Below are 18,531 nucleotides of genomic sequence, written 5' to 3' on the forward strand. Positions count from 1 at the left end.
AAGTATCTGCCCAGAACTGATAGGTAGTTTTCAAATTTTTCTGGCAAGGACCTCTTCCCATTCTGCTAAACTGTGGCCAAAGATCTCACTGAAATTCTTAATTCATGATTAATACTCACCTCTAGTCTTTTTACTTTAAATTACTCTTACCAATCATCATTTCTTCTAACAACTTGGTGCCTGAAGTGAGAACTAACAGACTTTAGGTTCAGAAATTTGTTTTCTTGGTGTGAAACAGCAACTTTGTGTTTCTCCGTCTAACTTGATTTTTTTGTTTGTTTGTTTATTTAACTGGCTTCATCTGTAACATTCATTCTAGCAAACTGTTTCTCTGTGGGCCTAACTTTCTTTAAGGACAATATGCAAGGATGGCTGTAAGATATGTTGGTGCAGGTGGCTGTGAAGTTTGAAGGGATGCTAGAAAGTTAATTGGGAGAAACGTTTGCTCTGAAACCCCTGAAAGACTAGGCCAGATTCAGATGCTAGGGGCTTTACAAGACTTGGAAGGACAGTACACTCATCCCTTTGGTTCTGTAAATTATCCAACCCGTTCCTTTTGAGCTCTGTCTCAGAGTGTGTGTGTGTGGTGGGGTAAGTACCTGCCACATACTGAAATTTTACTACAGCCTCATTCGCATTGAATACAAGTGAGACACGGTAGAGCTGATCCACACAACATTCTTCTGAAAGACAGCACAAGGGAGTCTCACAGTGCAAGGTGCTGCTCATTTGACATTACCAGTTGGGGCAGGGACAGTTCCCAGAGAAAATGGTTGAAACTCTGGCTTTGAGCACATCTTCAGGAGCAGTAGACAAACCATAACTGTCTGGCTGCACCTGACCAAGCCTGAGGTGTTGCTCTTTCAGTACTGTCTGACTGCAGAAACCTGTCTATCTACAACTGGATTTCTAATGGAAGAAGGTGGTTCCATTAGTGAGTAGACATGAGATACCAGTTTAAGTATTATTGTATCCATGCCACTTGGTATCACACTGAAATCTGCCTATTGCCCTCTCATTTATGTGCATAAATAAAGCCACAGTTTGTTTAATGCTAGGATGTAAGTTATTCTAAAGCCTTTACCAAAACAAAGCAAAATAAAGAGTCTACTGAGTTTTGAGCCTTAAGTTTGGTGAAGTTGTACTTTCCTGGGTGCTCATGACTGCAAGTGCTTTTACAAGAGAAAGCCAATAGCAGGATTTCACCATGGGTAATTGCAGTAGTGATAGTACCAGTGATGTAGCTGAAATGCAGTCAGGAGCGCCTGCAAGGATGTGGCAGGCTCTCTGGGACAAAGAGGCTTGAATGTTAGTGAGAAAGAAGTTGATAAAAAAGTCTTTATATTTCTAGCTGAGGGGTTTTGTTTGGTAAGTAAATGGAAGAATATCCTATGTTGGAAATTATTTTTAAAGCGGACTAAATATGAATCTGTACTAGCTAGGAAGCTGGCCATTCACTAGATGTCCAAGTGTGTTAGAAAAGGGAAATGATGTAATGGGAAACTGGGGACAGGGAGTTGTGCTAAATTAAGACAAATACAGTCGCTTTCCAATCCAAATAGAAATTCTCAAGCTTGGCGTCTGAAACTCCTTAATTATACCATCTAATTGGTGAGCGTTGTTCTTTGCGTTCTCAAGAGCTTTCCGATCTGCCAGCTACGAATATTTTTATCAGTGTAAAGAGCTATACAAGGTGCTTGGCAGAGTGGGGTGGCTTCTCCCTGATGCTGCTGTAGGGTGGTGGCGGTTTGGAGGTTTTATCTTTTTCCATTTTCTGTGTGTTCCTGTCACCGTCCCCCAGCCTTGCACCAGACTGTGCTTAGTTCTTACTGAGGGCTCCTTGTTGGGGCTGCCGCAGCCCGTCCCCTTCCCTATGCCAATGTATCAGGGCTGTTTATCAGGCATTTCAGCCAGCTGCCCCTTGGAGGAAATCTCGGTATCTATCTTGGAAGCTCCGAGTTCCTATGAAAGACAACCTGTTCTTTTCTGTGAAAAGCTCTGTCCTTGAAAAAGACTCGAACTTGATGTTTGATATTCTCAAGCATCTGTTGAGCTTTTGGCAACTTGTTTGCTGCACTATTTTTCTATCAGGATATCCTCCTACTGTTGATGAAATCTGTCATCAGGAGGGGAGAGAAGAAAAGCTGTTATCCTTAGTTCTTTCAGTAGGTTCCATGCACATACATCTTAATTCCTTCTTTAAGTTTTGAATTTTACCTTCCACAGGGAACAACAAATCTTCTGTCTTCTCCAAGTCTAAGATCTTCTTTACACTTGGCGCATACTCTTCAGGAACCAAGTCCTTCAGAAAGCTCCCAGTCTAGCTGAACTGATACTTCAGTCATTGTTTTCCATACCAAAAAAAAGTATCTGCGTAAGGCCTGCTACAAGACCTCTGAGGGAGGAACCCAAAGCTCCAGAGGGAGCTGCAGTATTGCTGTGGTCCGACCCCTCCTGCAGTTATTTAAGGAAACAAATTGAAACAGTGGTGGGGAAAAAGGGGAAATTGAGGTCTTTCCTTCCTACAGATCTCCACATGGTTAACATGTGGTGGTTAAAGTTCTAAGAAGTAAAAGAACAGTTTGGCCCCTTTTCCCCCAACAGAACCTGGGTGACTGTTCTAGTACGTAGAGTGGGGTTTAGGTTTTGAGTGCATAGGTACACTTTAGATCCTGGCAGGAACACTGACTTCATGTATCCTGATGAAGCTTTCATGCATAAGAGGCTCTTCTACCCTGTCAAGATCTAAAATGCTTCTACAAAAGCACAACAGCAGATGTGTAAGTGGCTTTAGGTCCCTCACACTCAAGATCTGAAATAGAATAAGGTCTTGGGAACTGGGACTGCAACCCAGTTTTAGAGGTACTTAAGCTTTGCAGGAAATGCAGGGTTTGTGGGGTTTTGGTTTGTTGGTTGTTTTTTTTTTAATCAACCTGCTATGAAACATTAAAAGTTCTCGTACATACCTTGAAACAAGTCTTGATTGTTCAAACAATTCTTACCTTATTTTTGTCTAAGCCCAGAAGTTGAGCACTCTCACATGTAAGCTTCTAAAAGTTTAGAACAGGAAAGCGTGCTCTAAAAATGTGTATGAGATGCCTACTGCAATGTGATCCAAATACAGTGGAACAGGCACGTCTGATTTTATTTTGAATCATGGTTCAAGATTTCTGACGGTTATTTCATAATTAAGTTGCATTGCTGAAATCACTGGGGCTGTGTGTGACAAGAGGTTCAAATGCCTACTCTGGTGCGAGAAGTCATGATTTTTTTCTTTGGGAACGAAATACTTCAATTGCTTCCAAAAAGAAAGGCTTCAAAACCAGGGAGTGCCTTAATGCCATCCCCAAGAAATCTAGTTCACAGCCTCTCCTAGGCCTTCAATTCACTTCTCACAATTCTCCACAGGCACAGGATATTAAAACCTTACCTTCAGGGTCCTGAAAAAGTGCCTTAACCTTTGAACTGCAGACGGAGGACAAATCAGTGCGAGCCAGGGCTGGTTTTCCCCTCATTTTTACAGAATGGGTGTTTGGGGTTGGCTTTTTTTGAAAAGGAAATGATGTTATAAAGGGTGAACACCAGGTGCCACTCACCTGTACCTGAGGCAGTGCAGGATGTAAAACAAGTCCTGCCCTCGGTACCTTCCTCTGCCAAGTCTAAATAGCTCCTTGCTGATACCTTGCAAGAATATGTACTGTTAAGCCAGTAACTGCCGATTAGGAAATGATCTAAACCAGGGTCCTAGGTTTCACATCAGGTCCTTAACAATTAAGACTTTCATTACAGGTATCCCAACTCAATTTTAAAAATGGAAATAAATTTCAGTAACCCCTCCGTGTAATAGTTTTTGTGAAGGTAAAAGCACTTTTTATTTAAGAAGTTGTTGGGATAGATTTTAAAATTGAACAAAAAAAAAAGCAAGTGCTACAAGAGCAATTTCTGGCTGAAGAAATTCTCAAGTTATTGCATCAGTGTAATAGTCGGAATGCTGAACCAAGGGGAAGTATTTTCATTTCATAGCAAAAGCTTTGTAAAACTTCCAGCTAAACAGCTGATACGCAGCACTTCAGCCTTTAGGACAACTATATGGAGTCCCTGCAGGTATGACAGACTTGGTAGGTTTTACCTGCTGATCACAGCCGTGCACTGTTAATGCTAGCTGCTGCATTGTAGTACTTCTTTGCAAGGCAACAGCTCAAGCAAGGGTTTGCATCTGAGAGTTCAGCACAAGCTGCACAAAAACCACCCCCAGACAACCCACCCCAGCCAGAAGCTGAAGAATGACCATCTCTATGGCAACTAAAGCACTTAGCATGCTCATGCCCAGCATAAACCGGCACAACTTTACAAGTTAGTTTAGTATAATCAGGGTGCAAGTAGTCTGAGAAATGTAACTAAAGACAGTACAGAATATTCCAGGTGTAATGCTCAAACCATTGTCTGTTACTACTTTTCACTGCAAGGGGAAGGACTGTGCAGTGACAGCAATACCACACAGTGATGCAGGTGGGGGTGGGGGGAAACCCACAAAACAAATCCCTGGCTGCAGTTGTCCATCTCACCATGGTGCTGGGGTAGCCAGGGAGCTAATGAACTTGTCAGATTGATTACAGATCAGAGCCAAGACCAAGTGTAGTGTTGGGTAGGGATGGGAAGAAGAGGAAGTGCCACTTTTACCTCTTGTGTAACTTCAGCCCCAGGTTATGTATACTTATACAGCTGAGCTAGCAGGCTGCTGCCACCAGGAGAAAGAAGTGCCACAGTCTCCTTTAGTTGTTGGCTTTGGTTCTTGTCCAATCACAAGATATGACCCAACTCACACAAACAAACAAAGAGCATGCACTCATCTCTTTTTGCCCATTAATTTTTCTATTAGTTGAATACTACTGTCTTGTTAGGACAGCTAGCTGACATCATAAGCATGCAGGTGAGTACAATCTTTGTAAGTAGTGCTTGCTAAAAACCACTGTCTTGAGGATCTTCATTTTTATATCAGTGCTTCCGAAGAGATGGTACACCACCCAAGAATTTCAACCTCTTTGTCATCACTAGCCCTCACTGTTATTGACATTTCATTTAGAAATTCATTAGAAAAGCAAGTGCCCTCAAGACCAAGAAAAGAGTTCTAGTTATTGTGCTTTAGTGTGAGCTGATGAATTTTAAAACTCCTGCCACTTAACTCCAGAAGAAAGCACTGCTAAGAGCTCTTCCATACAACTATGGATAAGATGTGGTCCCTTCCTGTTAAGCAGAAAGCCAGCAGTGGCATTTAGTGCAAGGAACTGGATTATGGGTAAGCCTGACCTACCACACAATCATAAAGCAGTACATTAGGACCAAAGCAACACAGCTTCCAGGAACAGTGAGACACGGTAGTAGAACATCATCTTCCAGAAGACTGTCACCTAATACCATTCTGTGCAGGTTTTCGTGCATAAGCTTTTTTTTTTGTTTGTTTTGTGTGTGGGGGGGGGGTGGTGTTTGGGTTTTTTTTTTTGTTTGGGGTTTTTTTTGTTTGTGTTTTTTTTTTTTTTTTTTTTAAACACAATTATCATCTAACTTAAGGCCCTGAATTTACATTCTACAGCTGATTGCTAGTTTTTGAGTGTATTCAGTAAATCTCCATGAAGCTTTGAATTCAATAGTTTATTTATAATTGTAAAAGCATAAGTGTTACATACCTCAAGTAATTGCATATTTGTTAGAATCATACCTACTCAGAAGATTGGTGTGTGCAAAGACAAGACAGTCATGCTTAACTTCCCCCCAGTACTTTTTTGCTTTATATTTATTCCCCCCTTTCAGTTCAGCAAAATTTCCATAGAAACAGAGTGAGGAAATACAGATATGTCATAGCTAGAGTTATTGAAGTGTATGAAGACAGTTTGACAACATCATGTAGGCCCTTTAGAACTATTGAAGGTAGAGATCTGCCTAGTATATAAAAGGGCAAAGACTGGACTAGGCAAGAGTTACAGCAAACAGGCAACAAGCCTAGTTACAGCTCACAAACCATTTGTATTTATAGCTTGGTATGAGCAAGAAAATTGGTTTCAACTTTATCACATCATTTCAGAAAGTATCAATGGGGTACATATACACACACATGTTTTTTAAAAAATACATGTATGCATATAAATTATTTAAATAAGGCAGGTATTTATTCCAGGCTCTTAAAACATTTTTCCAGCCCCTTTTCCTATTTATACAGGATATGTTGCCATTTTATTGCTAAAGAAAGCATACCATCATTGCAAGCAGAACAGCATCAGCAGTGGCTCTAGTTAGCGGTCCAGTTGAGTTAATAAGGTTCAAGACATACATTATTACTATGGAAGAATATTACTGTTACAGAAATAGAGAAGACTAGTTGGATTCTATTTAGATCGCACCAAATCATTTTCTTGACAGTCTGTAGTTAACAGTATACACTAAAGAGCAGAACAGCACCATTTTGGAGCAACAGAAAGATACCTAAAATACTACTTCCCCATCTTTTCCTTAGCTGTCACATTAAAAAAATACACAAGGGAAGGATGAGGACAAAACAGACTTCATCTGCTGCTCTAATAATGCTTTCTTCTGTAAGAAAGGATGCAGGACTTTCAGCTCATCCAAATGTAAATCCTAGTATGAATGAATATGCACGCCATTATCTTTGCATAACTGATAAAAGTTACTTGTTAGTATGACTTACAAGGTGCACTCTCGAAGTTTTTTGTCAGCCTGCTTCAAGGAGATCCAGGTGTTTAACATGTTTGATCGCAGTTTGGCCCACACCAGATGGTTGTTTAACCCAAATATCTGGGCAGCAAACTGGGCAGCTCCGTCAGGTGACAGCGTAGTAGGACAGCCAAGACCTGCAGAGAGAAGAGTGCCACTTACCAAACCATATTTTACAGTTAAAAAACCCACACACACCTGCTTCTGAAGAACAATTTAAGACAATGTTTGTTTCAGCCTCCAGGAACCACATGATCCGGTTTTAGAGCTAGTGAAGTGTCCTGTGTTCCACTACTTCTAACAGAACTGCTTCACAGCATTTTAAACCAGAAGCCAGCATGCCAAATGACTCTCCTTGTACAAAGCTAACAGACTTCTGGGCCTCCTAGTTGCCAAGCATCCATTCAAGTCACTAAGTCAAGAATCATACAGGTAGCAATGCACTGAAGTAACAGAATTAAGCCCTTACCTACACCAATTGTGGAGAAAGATAATTAATCATATGGAAAACACTGCTCTAGAACAAAATTCCGTTATTTAAATTACCATTAATACCAACTCCAATTTCAAACTGGAATGTTAGGCAAGGATGAGCCATGATTTACATCTTTCTGAAGATTATTCCTATGCAATCTTTGCTCTGCCTACTGGGCTTTTTGCTATCAAAAAGTCAAAGACTATGTGCAAGATATTTCAAAGATTTTGTTCAGTACTATATCCAGCTCCTCTTCCAGTGTTTTGTCATGTATGTGTTTGTATATGTACGCAACTAGAACAAGAACAAAAATAGAACTAGGTCAGAACAAGAGCAGAAGTTTAAGATCATCCTACCGCTGGGTAGTCTGAGTGAAGACCACACATCCTGAGTACCCCAGTCAGCTGAGAGCGGAGGACAGTTGACAACTGGGTAAGCAGTGTTACCAGACATTACTGGCCCCAAACCGTTGCTTCTGCCAGCTACTGCAACAAACACTGTTGGGATTCCATCTCCTGGAGGGGAGGAAGGCATTCAGAAATAAGACATCTACCTTCTTCTGTACCACTTGCTTTTGTGGGAACGTTGTATCAGAGGCCACAATTCTGTTTGCAGTTATTTTGTCAATTCCGTTACATGGACACAAAATTCTAGTGCTAATTTCCCCTTTTACATAAATATCTTATAAATCTCGCAGCCTTAAATCCCAGCTACGCTTTCCCATAGCTGAAGTCAGCATGTCTGCCTCTGAGGGGAAGTCTCAGTACCAGAAGAATAGGTGCTGCTTAGCTGTGTAGCAGCCATTAAACCTCTGCCACCTTTAAGTGTTCCTCCTCTCCTTAAATCATACACAGTTCACCTCAAAGTGCTTCTCTGTTACCACATCTGTAGTTTCACAGAGCAGAAAGTACACTCCCACAAAAATAAATAGTTCTGTCACCCCTCCTTGTTTCAGAATGGCCAGCATCACCAGCAAGATGCTACCATAGGTGCATTAACATAATCAGGCTCGGGCAAAATAGTTCTGGTACTGGGTTAGGCTTTGGGTAAAGGAAGTTGTGGCTGCGCAGTAGGACAACGCATTACTCCAACTGCTTAGTGAAGTCTATAGCTTCTCACTGTGTAATTAGCAAGAGTAGAACAGCATTGTAACACCTTGGTGTTCTGTTTGACAGAACATGGAAAAACACCTACACAAATCCTTAAGTTGCCAAGGAATTCTCGAACACGATACTGTTTCAATCCAAATCAGTAGTTCTATGGCATTTACCTTCATACTCTGCTTTGATCCTCAGGGTTTCATCTGGCCCTTTGTGAGCAGACGTCACTCTTAACTCACAAGGAATTCCAAAGGCTGCACATGCCTTTTTTATTTTTTCACAGTGACTCAGGTCAGAAGGAGATCCCATCAACACTACCACTCTACCTTGGCTCTTTGTTTTCAGAAGCAACTGGGGAAAAAAAATGAAGGAGGCCGGGGGGGGCGGGAGGAAAAAGCAGTCAACAGGCCTGAAGATGTGCAGTTATCAAAGTCTATATACATTTTTTTAAAAACAGATACCTCCACTCTTTCTGCAACCCATTCAAAGTTTCTCTTGACCATCTGCAGTGCTTCAGGAGTCACTTCTTTCAGGTCCCGGTAGGACTGAAAAGACAAAAAAAAGTTAAGTGTTTTGGGTACACAAAGCACTCATTTTGCTACCATAATTCATAAGGATACCCCAACTGGAATATTTATGCAGTTTCTAGAAACTCCACAGGAAGGAGAGCAAGAGATTGGTATAGACACGGGAGAGTAGATACGGAAGCAAGAGCTATTTACATCTACTGAGATGGTTCTTCATTAAACAACCTTCTACATTACTATTCATAGCTGTCTGCAACATGCAAGGCTTTCAGCCACAAGGGTACCAAGGGTTTGGAAGCTTCTCAAAGGGTGAATTTAAGGAAAGATACACAACATTTTAAAAATTGGATTTGCAACGACATGATTGTCTGCACTAGCCAACCTACGTTCTGCATGATATTACCACATACCTTATTTTAGGGAGATGAGCAAAAGCACTGTCAGAGCAATTAACTTGAGTATGCTACTACATAATTCAGGTAAAGTAAGCAATAGAGCAGTTCTGCTTCCTAATTTAAGAGTAATACACCCCCCATCCCCTTTGAAATCTTGCCCTGTGGCTTACAGCCACGTTCTCTCACAGGCTCTCTGTTACTAGTCTCAACAACTGTCACAGAAGCTCCATGGCAGCAACATTCACAAACCTTTGTTCTTTCATAACTACTATCTGGTAAGTCAGAGATATTTGACAAGTGTAACTGCTACAAATTTAAATATAGGACAAGTTTTATTTCAAACTTATGTTTGTTTGCAGCCCCTCATATGTGGACAGTCTGTTAGTAACACTTAAGACAACTGAATAGTGAATTCAAGCTTAACCAAAATAATGTTGAGAAGCATCCTCCCGGCAAGATCCCTCTTATGTGTCACCAGTTCTCTACTACTAGACGATACCATGCTGAATAAACGGAGAAACTTGGAGGCAGACCTGGGAACCAAATCTTCTATTATTCCTACCAATTTGTTATCCAACTATTTTGTTACCTGCACAACAAGTCAAAAATTCTTATTACCCCTGGAAGCTCCAGTCAATAGTGCTGTTGGGCATTCCTACTGAAGATATACAGGCAGAGGATTTTCTACCATAAACCAGATCAACTATTTAATGAAAATAGGCTTGGGCATTATGTACCTTATAAGCTACTCTAACAAGATAAAACTATCCAGAAAAAGCCACTCTGAAAGCAGATGTTTAACTATAGGGTTCATGTTTTTTCATTCTCCTTCCCAAGTGACTTGGAAGGTAAAGATTAAAACACTACCTGTTTGTCCTTCTGCTGGCTTCTGTCTCCTGACGGCCACAGTCTCCATGAGTCATTATCAATAACATCAGCAAGAACAATTTCTTTTGTCAGAATATTAACACCAAATTCAATCTAAAAAAGACAGTAAGAATCCCAATTTAGGAACTATATAGTGATATACTTTGTTAGATCTAGGATCAACAAGAAATCAGACTTATACCTTCAGGTCTACCAGAGTGCAGTTTTGAGGCTGCCATGATTTTTCCAAGATTTCAAAAATGGCTTGAGTAGAACGAGCCATTATATCTACTTCAGTCTGGCCAATAGTAAGTCCAGCAAAACAGAATTTTGCTTCAATCAGCTGTTCCTCAGACCACTGTGGATCATTATTAGCATCATCCTGTTAAGAAAACCGGAACATATACATCATGTAATTTAAGCTGGCTACAAGATGAAAATAACCATTAGAAAATACTAGGATTTGTTTGGGTTTTAAAAAAACAAACCAACCCAGGCTTTACACTAGTATTTTATGATTAGCAGTGAAAAAAAGTGACAGCAACATTGAAAACACTTGCTGTAACACCTGAACATCTTTAAAAGCACTTCAAGTTTGGACAGTGCCCCACAAGTGACAGGGTACACTACAAACAGCACTTTAGGTCATAGTTCACAAGATACTTCTTTCAGCACACATTCCTAAAGAAGTTCAGAATGCTTATTGCCTAGCTAGCTACTTACCCTTACCATGCAGTAACTGTTTAATTTCTCCAAATGTATGAACACATCAATTTCAACTGATGCCTTAGCTTACACCTAAAAAATCCTTACATTCTAAATAAAACAAGTTTCTGGTTTATGTACCATTTGGCTTCTTATTCTTTGATGGCCCTGTAAGCCAGTATTACATTATATGCACTTTAGACAAAAATAGCTGTTGGACAAGAATGCGCAAAAACGTCAGTATGGCAAAGCTACCAGCAATATGAGCATTACTGGCTTAATTTGTCAACATTTTAAAAGGAGATACAGAGTTCTCTCTCTGTTTAAGTTTGATTAACATCACAGGAAAGGAAACTTACCTTGTAAAACATCTCAATTTTGGGCGGGTAAAACTTATATCCTTCTTTGACACCAGGGTTTCTTTTGAGGAAGGAACCAGTAGCAATTCTTCTGCACACCCATTCAATTGGGATCATTTCACAGTGAGCTGCTATGAATGCTGTGTCACTCTGTTTCCTGACAAAAGCTGTTTTAATTCCTAAATACAAAGATAGATGCTTAGTCTCATTACTAAACACACCCCACAGTTGAGACAAGAGTCACAACCATCTTTAAGTACAACTGAATCTTGTTCTCTGGATTTAAGGGACACCCTGAATCTCTTCAGGGTATTTTAAGCCCACTCTGACCTTGCAAAAGGCAATCAATGTTGTTAGCTTCCACAAGTCACTAGTTTTGCCTGTTTTATCATACAACACTCGCTTGTAGCTCAGAACCTTATGCTCTGGTCAGAAATCCTATTCTTGCAAATAATTTTGTTCACAGAGCTTCCAAAAAAATTATCTATCCCTTCGTATGGTTTATTTGTAAACAAAAGTTAGCAGCAACCAAGTACCCAACCAGGCTCTCTAGTGGAAGATCCATTTTACAAGGAACAGTAACTGGAGACTTTCAAAGGAGCTAGGGAGCACAGCAATCTTGACTACTTTGTTCAATAAAGGAGGATGGATAAGGAAGAGAATGACTTAGTCCTCACTTTCATTACAAACTAACATTTATTTAGGACACGAGATCTTCATGATTTGTTAGCTAAAAGACCTTCAGGCTCAGAAGCACACACACACAAACCTGCTGCAGCAAGTCAACCTTCTCACATAATTCTAAGATGACCCCATACTAACCGGGGCCAGCAAACACACGTAGATAGGCACTGTAGCTGTATTGTATTCCACTTCCAGAGCCATGAAGAATTAAAGTCTTAAAATACAGTATTAGCATTGACTCCTTAGATTTTATTGCACTGCCCTCAAGGCCAGAATGATTTAAATAATCAACTGCACATTAAGTCACTTCCAAATCCAGGCATTAAGGCCCCTACATGGTTTACTACTACATTTTTCACCAGTGCAGATGCATGCTTTTAAAGGGCCGACAGTAGCTTTTATAAACGGAGAGAAACTTTAACAGAACTTTGTAAATCATCACCTTTGAAAGGCTAGGTTAAGAAGAGTTGCGCAAAGCAAACAAACTACCTATACAATAAGGCATTCACATTATCTGCAATTTATGCCAGTCAAATAAGCAAACTGTAGAAGAACCCTGAAAGTTCTTTTGTTGCTTTAAAATGCAGCTACACTTTACTCCGCACATTTTTCCCGCAGCACCTGAAGTTACTGAGGACCTTTGAGAGGTCTGCAGCATGGCTTCTTCACATTCATAGTTTATATCTGTATACTATTTTTATTGTTATCTTATCTGTTGCCATTTAAGAATTGGGCAAAACATCTCATTAAAGATTCCTAAATGAAAACTGGTAATCAACCACAAATATCATCAGAAAGACAGACCTTGGAGGCTACTTTGTACCGCATGCACAATACGCTTCTCAAGAAAGCCAGTGACTGAGGATTACACCAAATGACTTATCTTTGTCTCAGCCCATATTTTAAGTACTACTTGCACAAAGATACGGGAGATAAAACTCTATAGAAACCATCTTTCTCTTCCCCACATATGAAACATAGTAGGCCTTTACTGTTTGACCATCTGTTACTACTCTAAAACTTGTATTTGTTACAAGCTGTAACTCAGCTGATACTTGAAGCAGTCTTTGCGAGACTTCTACAAGAATGCTTTGAAGTGTGCTGAGCGCACAACTATAAGTGGCCTTAACCAAGTTTACTGGTACCTACTTGTGTTATAGTACCATTTGCAGATTCAAGTTAGAAACCCACCAGCGCAAATTCCTGAGAAGTATGCATGTTGCAAAGAGACAGTTTAAAATACTTTTTCAAGGCAAAGATACGGGCTCCATTTTTGGAAGCTTGGTGCAAAACTTACTCGAGTAATTCAAGTTAGTTAGGTACTCCATGAAAACTCACTTGTAACGTCAGAAATATTTTGAGGTTTTTAGAAGCAAGCGTTGTTCCCGATACATTAAATTGGGCTGATAAACACTTAAGAGGACTGTATCGCAAATGCATATAAGTACAAATCATACAGAAACTTTAAATTGATATAGCACACAACTGAAAAGGAAAATAAAAATATAAAAAGGTACTCTGATTTAATCTTTTAACCTTAATACACAAATTTCAAACAGCTTAGATATAGGTCTGGTAGTGCCATTAGCTAGCAGTGATTTCTATGCAGGAGATGCATCTAGTCCGGTATTCCAGGCAAGAGGGCACGGAGGGAGGGGAGAACTGACAAGTACAGAGGAGGATTAGGAGGGGTGCGTCCAAACAAGAAAAAGAAGTGTTATCTGCGATTAGAAGATTACTTCAGTAGATAGTCTCATCTTCCAAATGAAGAAATCACCTACCCAGATCTGTAGTACCAGAGGGAAGAGTGTAACTAAAATCTAATAGAAAAAGCATTCCAAAAACCCATTACAGCCTCAAGGCAGGATAAACCAATATATAGAAATAATACTGTGTTGCAACAATATCCATGATATCCAGGCACGTATTCCACCTTTGAAATACTTACCGGCTTCTTGAAGCAGCTGGAACACACAGCTAGTTGTCGTGTTGGAAATGGCAGCCTTCCCCTCCATTCGGTCCTTCCTGGCCGCGTTTCCCGCTGTTATTTGGTCTTTCGACTGCATGAGAACACATCCCGGGATATCTGGCAGCTCGTACACTTCTTTCGTTTTCCCTTCATTAACTTTTTTACCAAGTTTCAGGTCTAGAAATAATTTAAAAAATTAGGCGGAAAAAAAGTTTTCCCTTGCGCGTGCAAGTGCACCGAGCCCGCATACTTTAGCGGCTGCGTGCAAAGCGGGACCCGGCAGCATCCCGCGCTGCAGTGACCCCGAAGGGCACGCTAAGCCCCCCTGCGGGGCAGCTGGGCCAGGTTCCCCCCCGAGCAGCGAGGGCGACAGCAATCGCCCCAAAACCCTGCCCCGCGCCCCCGTTCAGCGGGAGCAGCCCCGCTGGACGCGGCCGTGCCCGCGGCGCCCGCCTGCACGCTGCTGGGCCGGGGCTGCGGCGTGCGCGCTGGAGCAGCGCTTCTACCCGTCCGCGGGGGGTTGCCTTTTTTTTTTTTTTTGTAAGCACCGGGACAAGCCCGAAGCTCAGGCAGCCGAACGGCGCGGGCGGGCACGGCAGCCGCCCGCAGCAGGACCCCCGCCCGCCCGCAGCGGCAGGACCCCGACGTCCCCCCTCCCCCCCCCCCGTAGCGGGCGAGGCGCGAAGTTCGCCCCGAAGCGTTCACCTGCCGCTCGCCGCCCCTGCTGCGGGACGGGAGCAGCCGCGCCCTCCCTCCCGGCGGCCGGGGCGCGGACACCCACACTGACCACCCCACCCCCCCCAAACAAATAAAACTTTGCGGGGAAAGGGCTCTCTCCGCCAAGCGCCGCACACCGAGCACGGCGGAGCGGGCAGCGGCCCGGCACCCCCCGACCGTTACCGGCGCCCCGCAGGGAGCGGGCCGTTACCTGATGCTGCGGGGGCCATGGCCACGGCGGCGGCGGCGGGAGCGGGCACCTAGGGCACAGAGGAGAGACTCAGCACCGCCGCCGGGCCCCGCCGCCGGGGTAAGAAGGGGCTGGCGGAAGGGGCGGGCAGGCGGGGCAGCGGGCAGCGGCGCCGCCCGCCAATCGCCGCCCAACGCGGCGGGGGCGGCCCTGGCCCCTCTCCGCCCCGCCGAGCCCCCCGGGCGAGCCCCGGCCCCCCCCACCCCCGTGCAAACACGGCCCCGGCCTGCTGCCCGGCCAATGCCGGCGCCGCGCCGCGCCCGGCCCCCGGCCCCCCGCGCCCCGCGGGCAAACACCCCCCCGGCTTGTGGCGCCCGGCGGGGGCGGCGGGCCCGGGGTCGCGGGCCCGGCGGGGAGCGGGGCAGGGGCGGGGAGGGGACGGGCGAGGCGGCGGTGTGGGGCCGGGGCCCCCCCGTATGTAAATGAGAGGCCGCACGGGCAGGCTACCGGCGGCCCCGCGCGGCGCGGCGCTGTAGGCTGCGCGCGGCGCCGGTAGGAGCGCGCGGGAGCCGCCACAGCGGGACCGGGAGCGGGACCGGGAGCGGGAGGGGGTCCGGGGCCACCCGCCGCCACGTGCCGCCCGCACCATGGAGCTGGAGGAGCTGGGCATCCGGGAGGAGTGCGGCGTGTTCGGCTGCATCGCCTCCGGCGTGTGGCCGACGGAGCTGGACGTGCCCCATGTGATCACGCTGGGGCTGGTGGGGCTGCAGCACAGGTAAGGGGGCGGGGGGCACGGGGCCGCCGTCCCGACCCGGCGTCTCCGCGGCGGCAGCCCCGGGGGTGGTCGGGGACCCGCGCCGGCACGTGCCGCCGGCGGCAGGAGCGGGCTGGGAGGGGAGCGGTGCGGCCGGGGGTCAGCCCCCTCCGTCCCGTCCCGTCCCGTCCCGTCCCGTCCTCCCGCTCCGCGCCGGCGGGGCGCCCCGGCAGCATCCCGGCGGCGAAGCGCAAGGAACGCCCCCGCCGCCTCCCACCCTCCCGGGCCGCCCCGCCGAGCAGCAGCGCTCGGACGTGCGTTGGACCTCGGCTGCATCTCACTTAAGTGGCATCGGCTCCTGCTGGCGGCCGCACGTCCCGCGCTGCCCGGGGGTCTCTGTGCGCGGAGCCCGCGGCGCGGCCGCGCAACCGGGCGGCGGGATTGCGTCCCCCTCACCGGCTGCCGCCGACCCGACCCTGCCGCGCCGCGGCGGGGCCCGCCCGTCGTGCTTGGCGTTACTCGGGATGCTGACGTGAAGTGTGTAATTCACGCAGTTCGAGACTGCCGACACGGCGTGGGGCTTAGGCAGTTTTAGGCTCCTACTAGCCGTAGTCGTTTAGATCCATCACTAGGATCCAACGAAACGTACGTTCTACCTAACACGCCTACGGCGATGTAACACAGACTAGCTTCACGGTGATCCACGGGGATGCAGGGCTGCAGAGTGAAGTTTGGGTTCTGCTTCCCTTTGGTATACAAAGTCATAATGCTGTGCGCTGACATAGGCTAATCATTTTTTTCAGTGGTGGCAGAAAGGTGTATCCTTGTGGGAACACATGCTCCGCCCAACAGGCTAGTTCTGTGGTACTCGCTAGGCTGCTGTAACACGAACACCTCTATATACCATACCTCTATATAGCATGCTTAACTTCATTTGCACACGTGGGCTAAATAAGCGCATTCCTGACGGACTGGGCAAGTGGGCTTGTCTAAGTACACATGCACTGAAAGATAAAATCCTATGTTCTCTGTATTTTTGAGGTCACATACATGTAAAGGTTGCTCTGAAACTGTTTTGGACCAACAATGGAAAATTGTTTACGTTGACATTTTCTGTTTATTACAGCTAAGTTTCATACATTCTTACTGGTAAAATGCTGCATCCCTACATGACGCTCATATACTAATAATTTTCTTTGGGTTGCAGGTGTCTCATTCATAAACTATATATATTTGCCAGTGTCCATCAAAAATGGTCTTACTGGAAGCGATAGAGCTGCAAAGGAACAACAAAGCCATGTAATCAGTAGTCTCACTTTAGGTTGCGCCATTTTTCTATGAAGAGGCTGGAAAAAAATCTTAGTTCACGTGTGCTTACAGAGTTGCACTGGTGGACCTGAGGTTTCTTAGTTGGAAATAAAATGATTGCTGTCTTCTCATTTCTTTGCATCTTAATTATCTCAATTTTCATTGCAACCTTTTTTCATGATTTTTTAGTACACATATTCTTCTTTTTTTTTTTCTGATGGGCACTTGACAAGTATATTTGATTTCCATGAGCTCTTTAATATCAAATTTTCCCTGTGGAGGACACAACTGTAGATAGTAATATTAATGTTGCCATTGAAACTGTAAGCCATTCTCAAGTTTTACAGGCAGATACACACCTAAAGGCATGCATGCACTACTTCCAGTTCTGATCGAACTCAGTAACTGTCAAATTTTTTAAGGGACGCTTTCTTAAGAGACATAAACGTTATTGCATCTGTAAAGTGAAACAGTCTGTTCAATTAGGTATACCTTCGCAATCACTCAATAAAATTCTATTAAATAGCTGAGGTGGTAATGTTCCCATTTCCTTCTTTAATGTTTCTTTCTAACCTCTTTCCATTTTTCCTGCTCTGAGGTGTAGAAGAGATGACATCTCTATCAGGAAGTAATAGGATAACAGCTAGTTTTTCTTCTCTTTGGAATCTTACTTGAAAACCAGAATTAAGATTTCACATTAACTGTATCAGTAAATTTCATCAAGCCTGTTCTTTTTAAACTTAAAAACTAAGAAGTGTCTCTTAACTGTATCCTTTTGAAAATAAGTAAATATGGAAGAGGTATGGTAAATATTAATGGACAGTCCCTGTCAGGCCTAAGGGACTGGCAGATAGTTGATTGGCCACTGGAAAATAACAGTCCTTAGATGTCACCTTCAGATTAGTAAGGATGTTCAGGTAATGACTATTGGCCTCAGATACCCATAAGCATATTCTTTTATATGCAAATTAGTCCTGTGCAATAAATCAAATTACAGAATTTGGCCCTTAAATCATCTTAGAATTAAAAAATCAGAATATTCAGGCATGGCATTGTATCAAACTGCATTTCTGAGATGACTGACCCATAAAGAAGATGCAGCTGTTGGGAACATGCTAGATTTTCTAATCTTTGAAATATTATCTATATACATAAAGATCCAGAATATTTGTTACGTGCCACAAAAACATGTAAGTTCTTTGTGCTTTATGTTCTGATATAGCTGGTTGCAGCAATGTGAAGGACTTTGCTGTTTCTGATAAATGGCCTAAAATGAGTTGGTAGTTTGTATTACAGTGTTAAAAAGACATTACGGCACTGGAGAGATTTACTTTGGTGGTGAGGATGTTTGTAACTGAAAACTTGAAACTCCGCGTGCTGGATCAAACCACCAAACCGCTTAAGCATGTATTCAACAGCGTGTGATTGAGTGGTGCTCATTGTTGCACTGAAATTATTCTGCATGAAAAACTGGTGTGTATTTTGTAAGCAAGGTTCTGGAGTGGGACCACAAGTAGGCATATCATGAAAGATAAAAGATAGACTTGGAATTTCACTATCTTGATATAAGCGACAACTTTAACAGATTTTTTTGTTTTGTTTTTAATTCAAAAGGGGCTGCTAGATTGTTGAGGCTTAAATTCACACTCCTTTGTAGCAGAAGTTGCAACATGGCTTTTTATTGGCGTTTATAATGGTGATCTGTGAATTAAACTGAAACCTAGTATATTCCTACTCACTGGCTAATCAAGTCCT

General features: G+C 44.0%; 2 protein-coding genes and 1 long non-coding RNA gene across 3 annotated transcripts in view; 2 read left to right on the top strand and 1 right to left on the bottom strand.

Annotated features, from left to right (window-relative positions):
* The first annotated feature begins 324 nt into the window (after positions 1-324).
* On the top strand, positions 325-6,117 carry LOC119145802. The gene is made up of 2 exons (XR_005103533.1): positions 325-2,627; positions 2,659-6,117. It is a non-coding gene; the product is annotated as an uncharacterized LOC119145802 (long non-coding RNA).
* PAICS (phosphoribosylaminoimidazole carboxylase and phosphoribosylaminoimidazolesuccinocarboxamide synthase) lies at positions 5,635-14,868 on the bottom strand. Its single transcript, XM_037382478.1, has 9 exons — positions 14,736-14,868; positions 13,787-13,984; positions 11,155-11,333; positions 10,293-10,472; positions 10,091-10,204; positions 8,763-8,846; positions 8,472-8,652; positions 7,558-7,716; positions 5,635-6,863 (listed from the first exon to the last, which is right to left on the bottom strand). The coding sequence occupies exons 1-9, from the start codon at positions 14,752-14,754 to the stop codon at positions 6,697-6,699; spliced, it is 1,281 nt and encodes a 426-aa protein (XP_037238375.1). The 5' UTR covers positions 14,755-14,868; the 3' UTR covers positions 5,635-6,696.
* A 465-nt stretch (positions 14,869-15,333) lies between these two features.
* PPAT (phosphoribosyl pyrophosphate amidotransferase) overlaps positions 15,334-18,531 on the top strand; it is a 54,121-nt gene continuing 50,923 nt past the window's right edge. The window contains exon 1 of the mRNA XM_037382607.1: positions 15,334-15,489. Within this exon, the coding sequence (XP_037238504.1) occupies positions 15,362-15,489 (128 nt within the window). The 5' untranslated portion in view covers positions 15,334-15,361. The remainder of the gene's footprint in view (positions 15,490-18,531) is intronic.

Source organism: Falco rusticolus, chromosome 1, assembly GCF_015220075.1.
Source record: "Falco rusticolus isolate bFalRus1 chromosome 1, bFalRus1.pri, whole genome shotgun sequence".
In the NCBI taxonomy this organism is placed as follows: Eukaryota; Metazoa; Chordata; class Aves; order Falconiformes; family Falconidae; genus Falco; species Falco rusticolus.

Excerpts from the sequence above, each read along its gene's own strand:
- PAICS (XM_037382478.1), bottom strand. Across the intron at positions 10,205-10,292 it reads GCACTCTGGTAGACCTGAAG|ATTGAATTTGGTGTTAATAT; the intron begins GTATAAGTCTGA and ends TGTCTTTTTTAG. Across the intron at positions 8,653-8,762 it reads GGGTTGCAGAAAGAGTGGAG|TTGCTTCTGAAAACAAAGAG; the intron begins GTATCTGTTTTT and ends TTTTTTCCCCAG.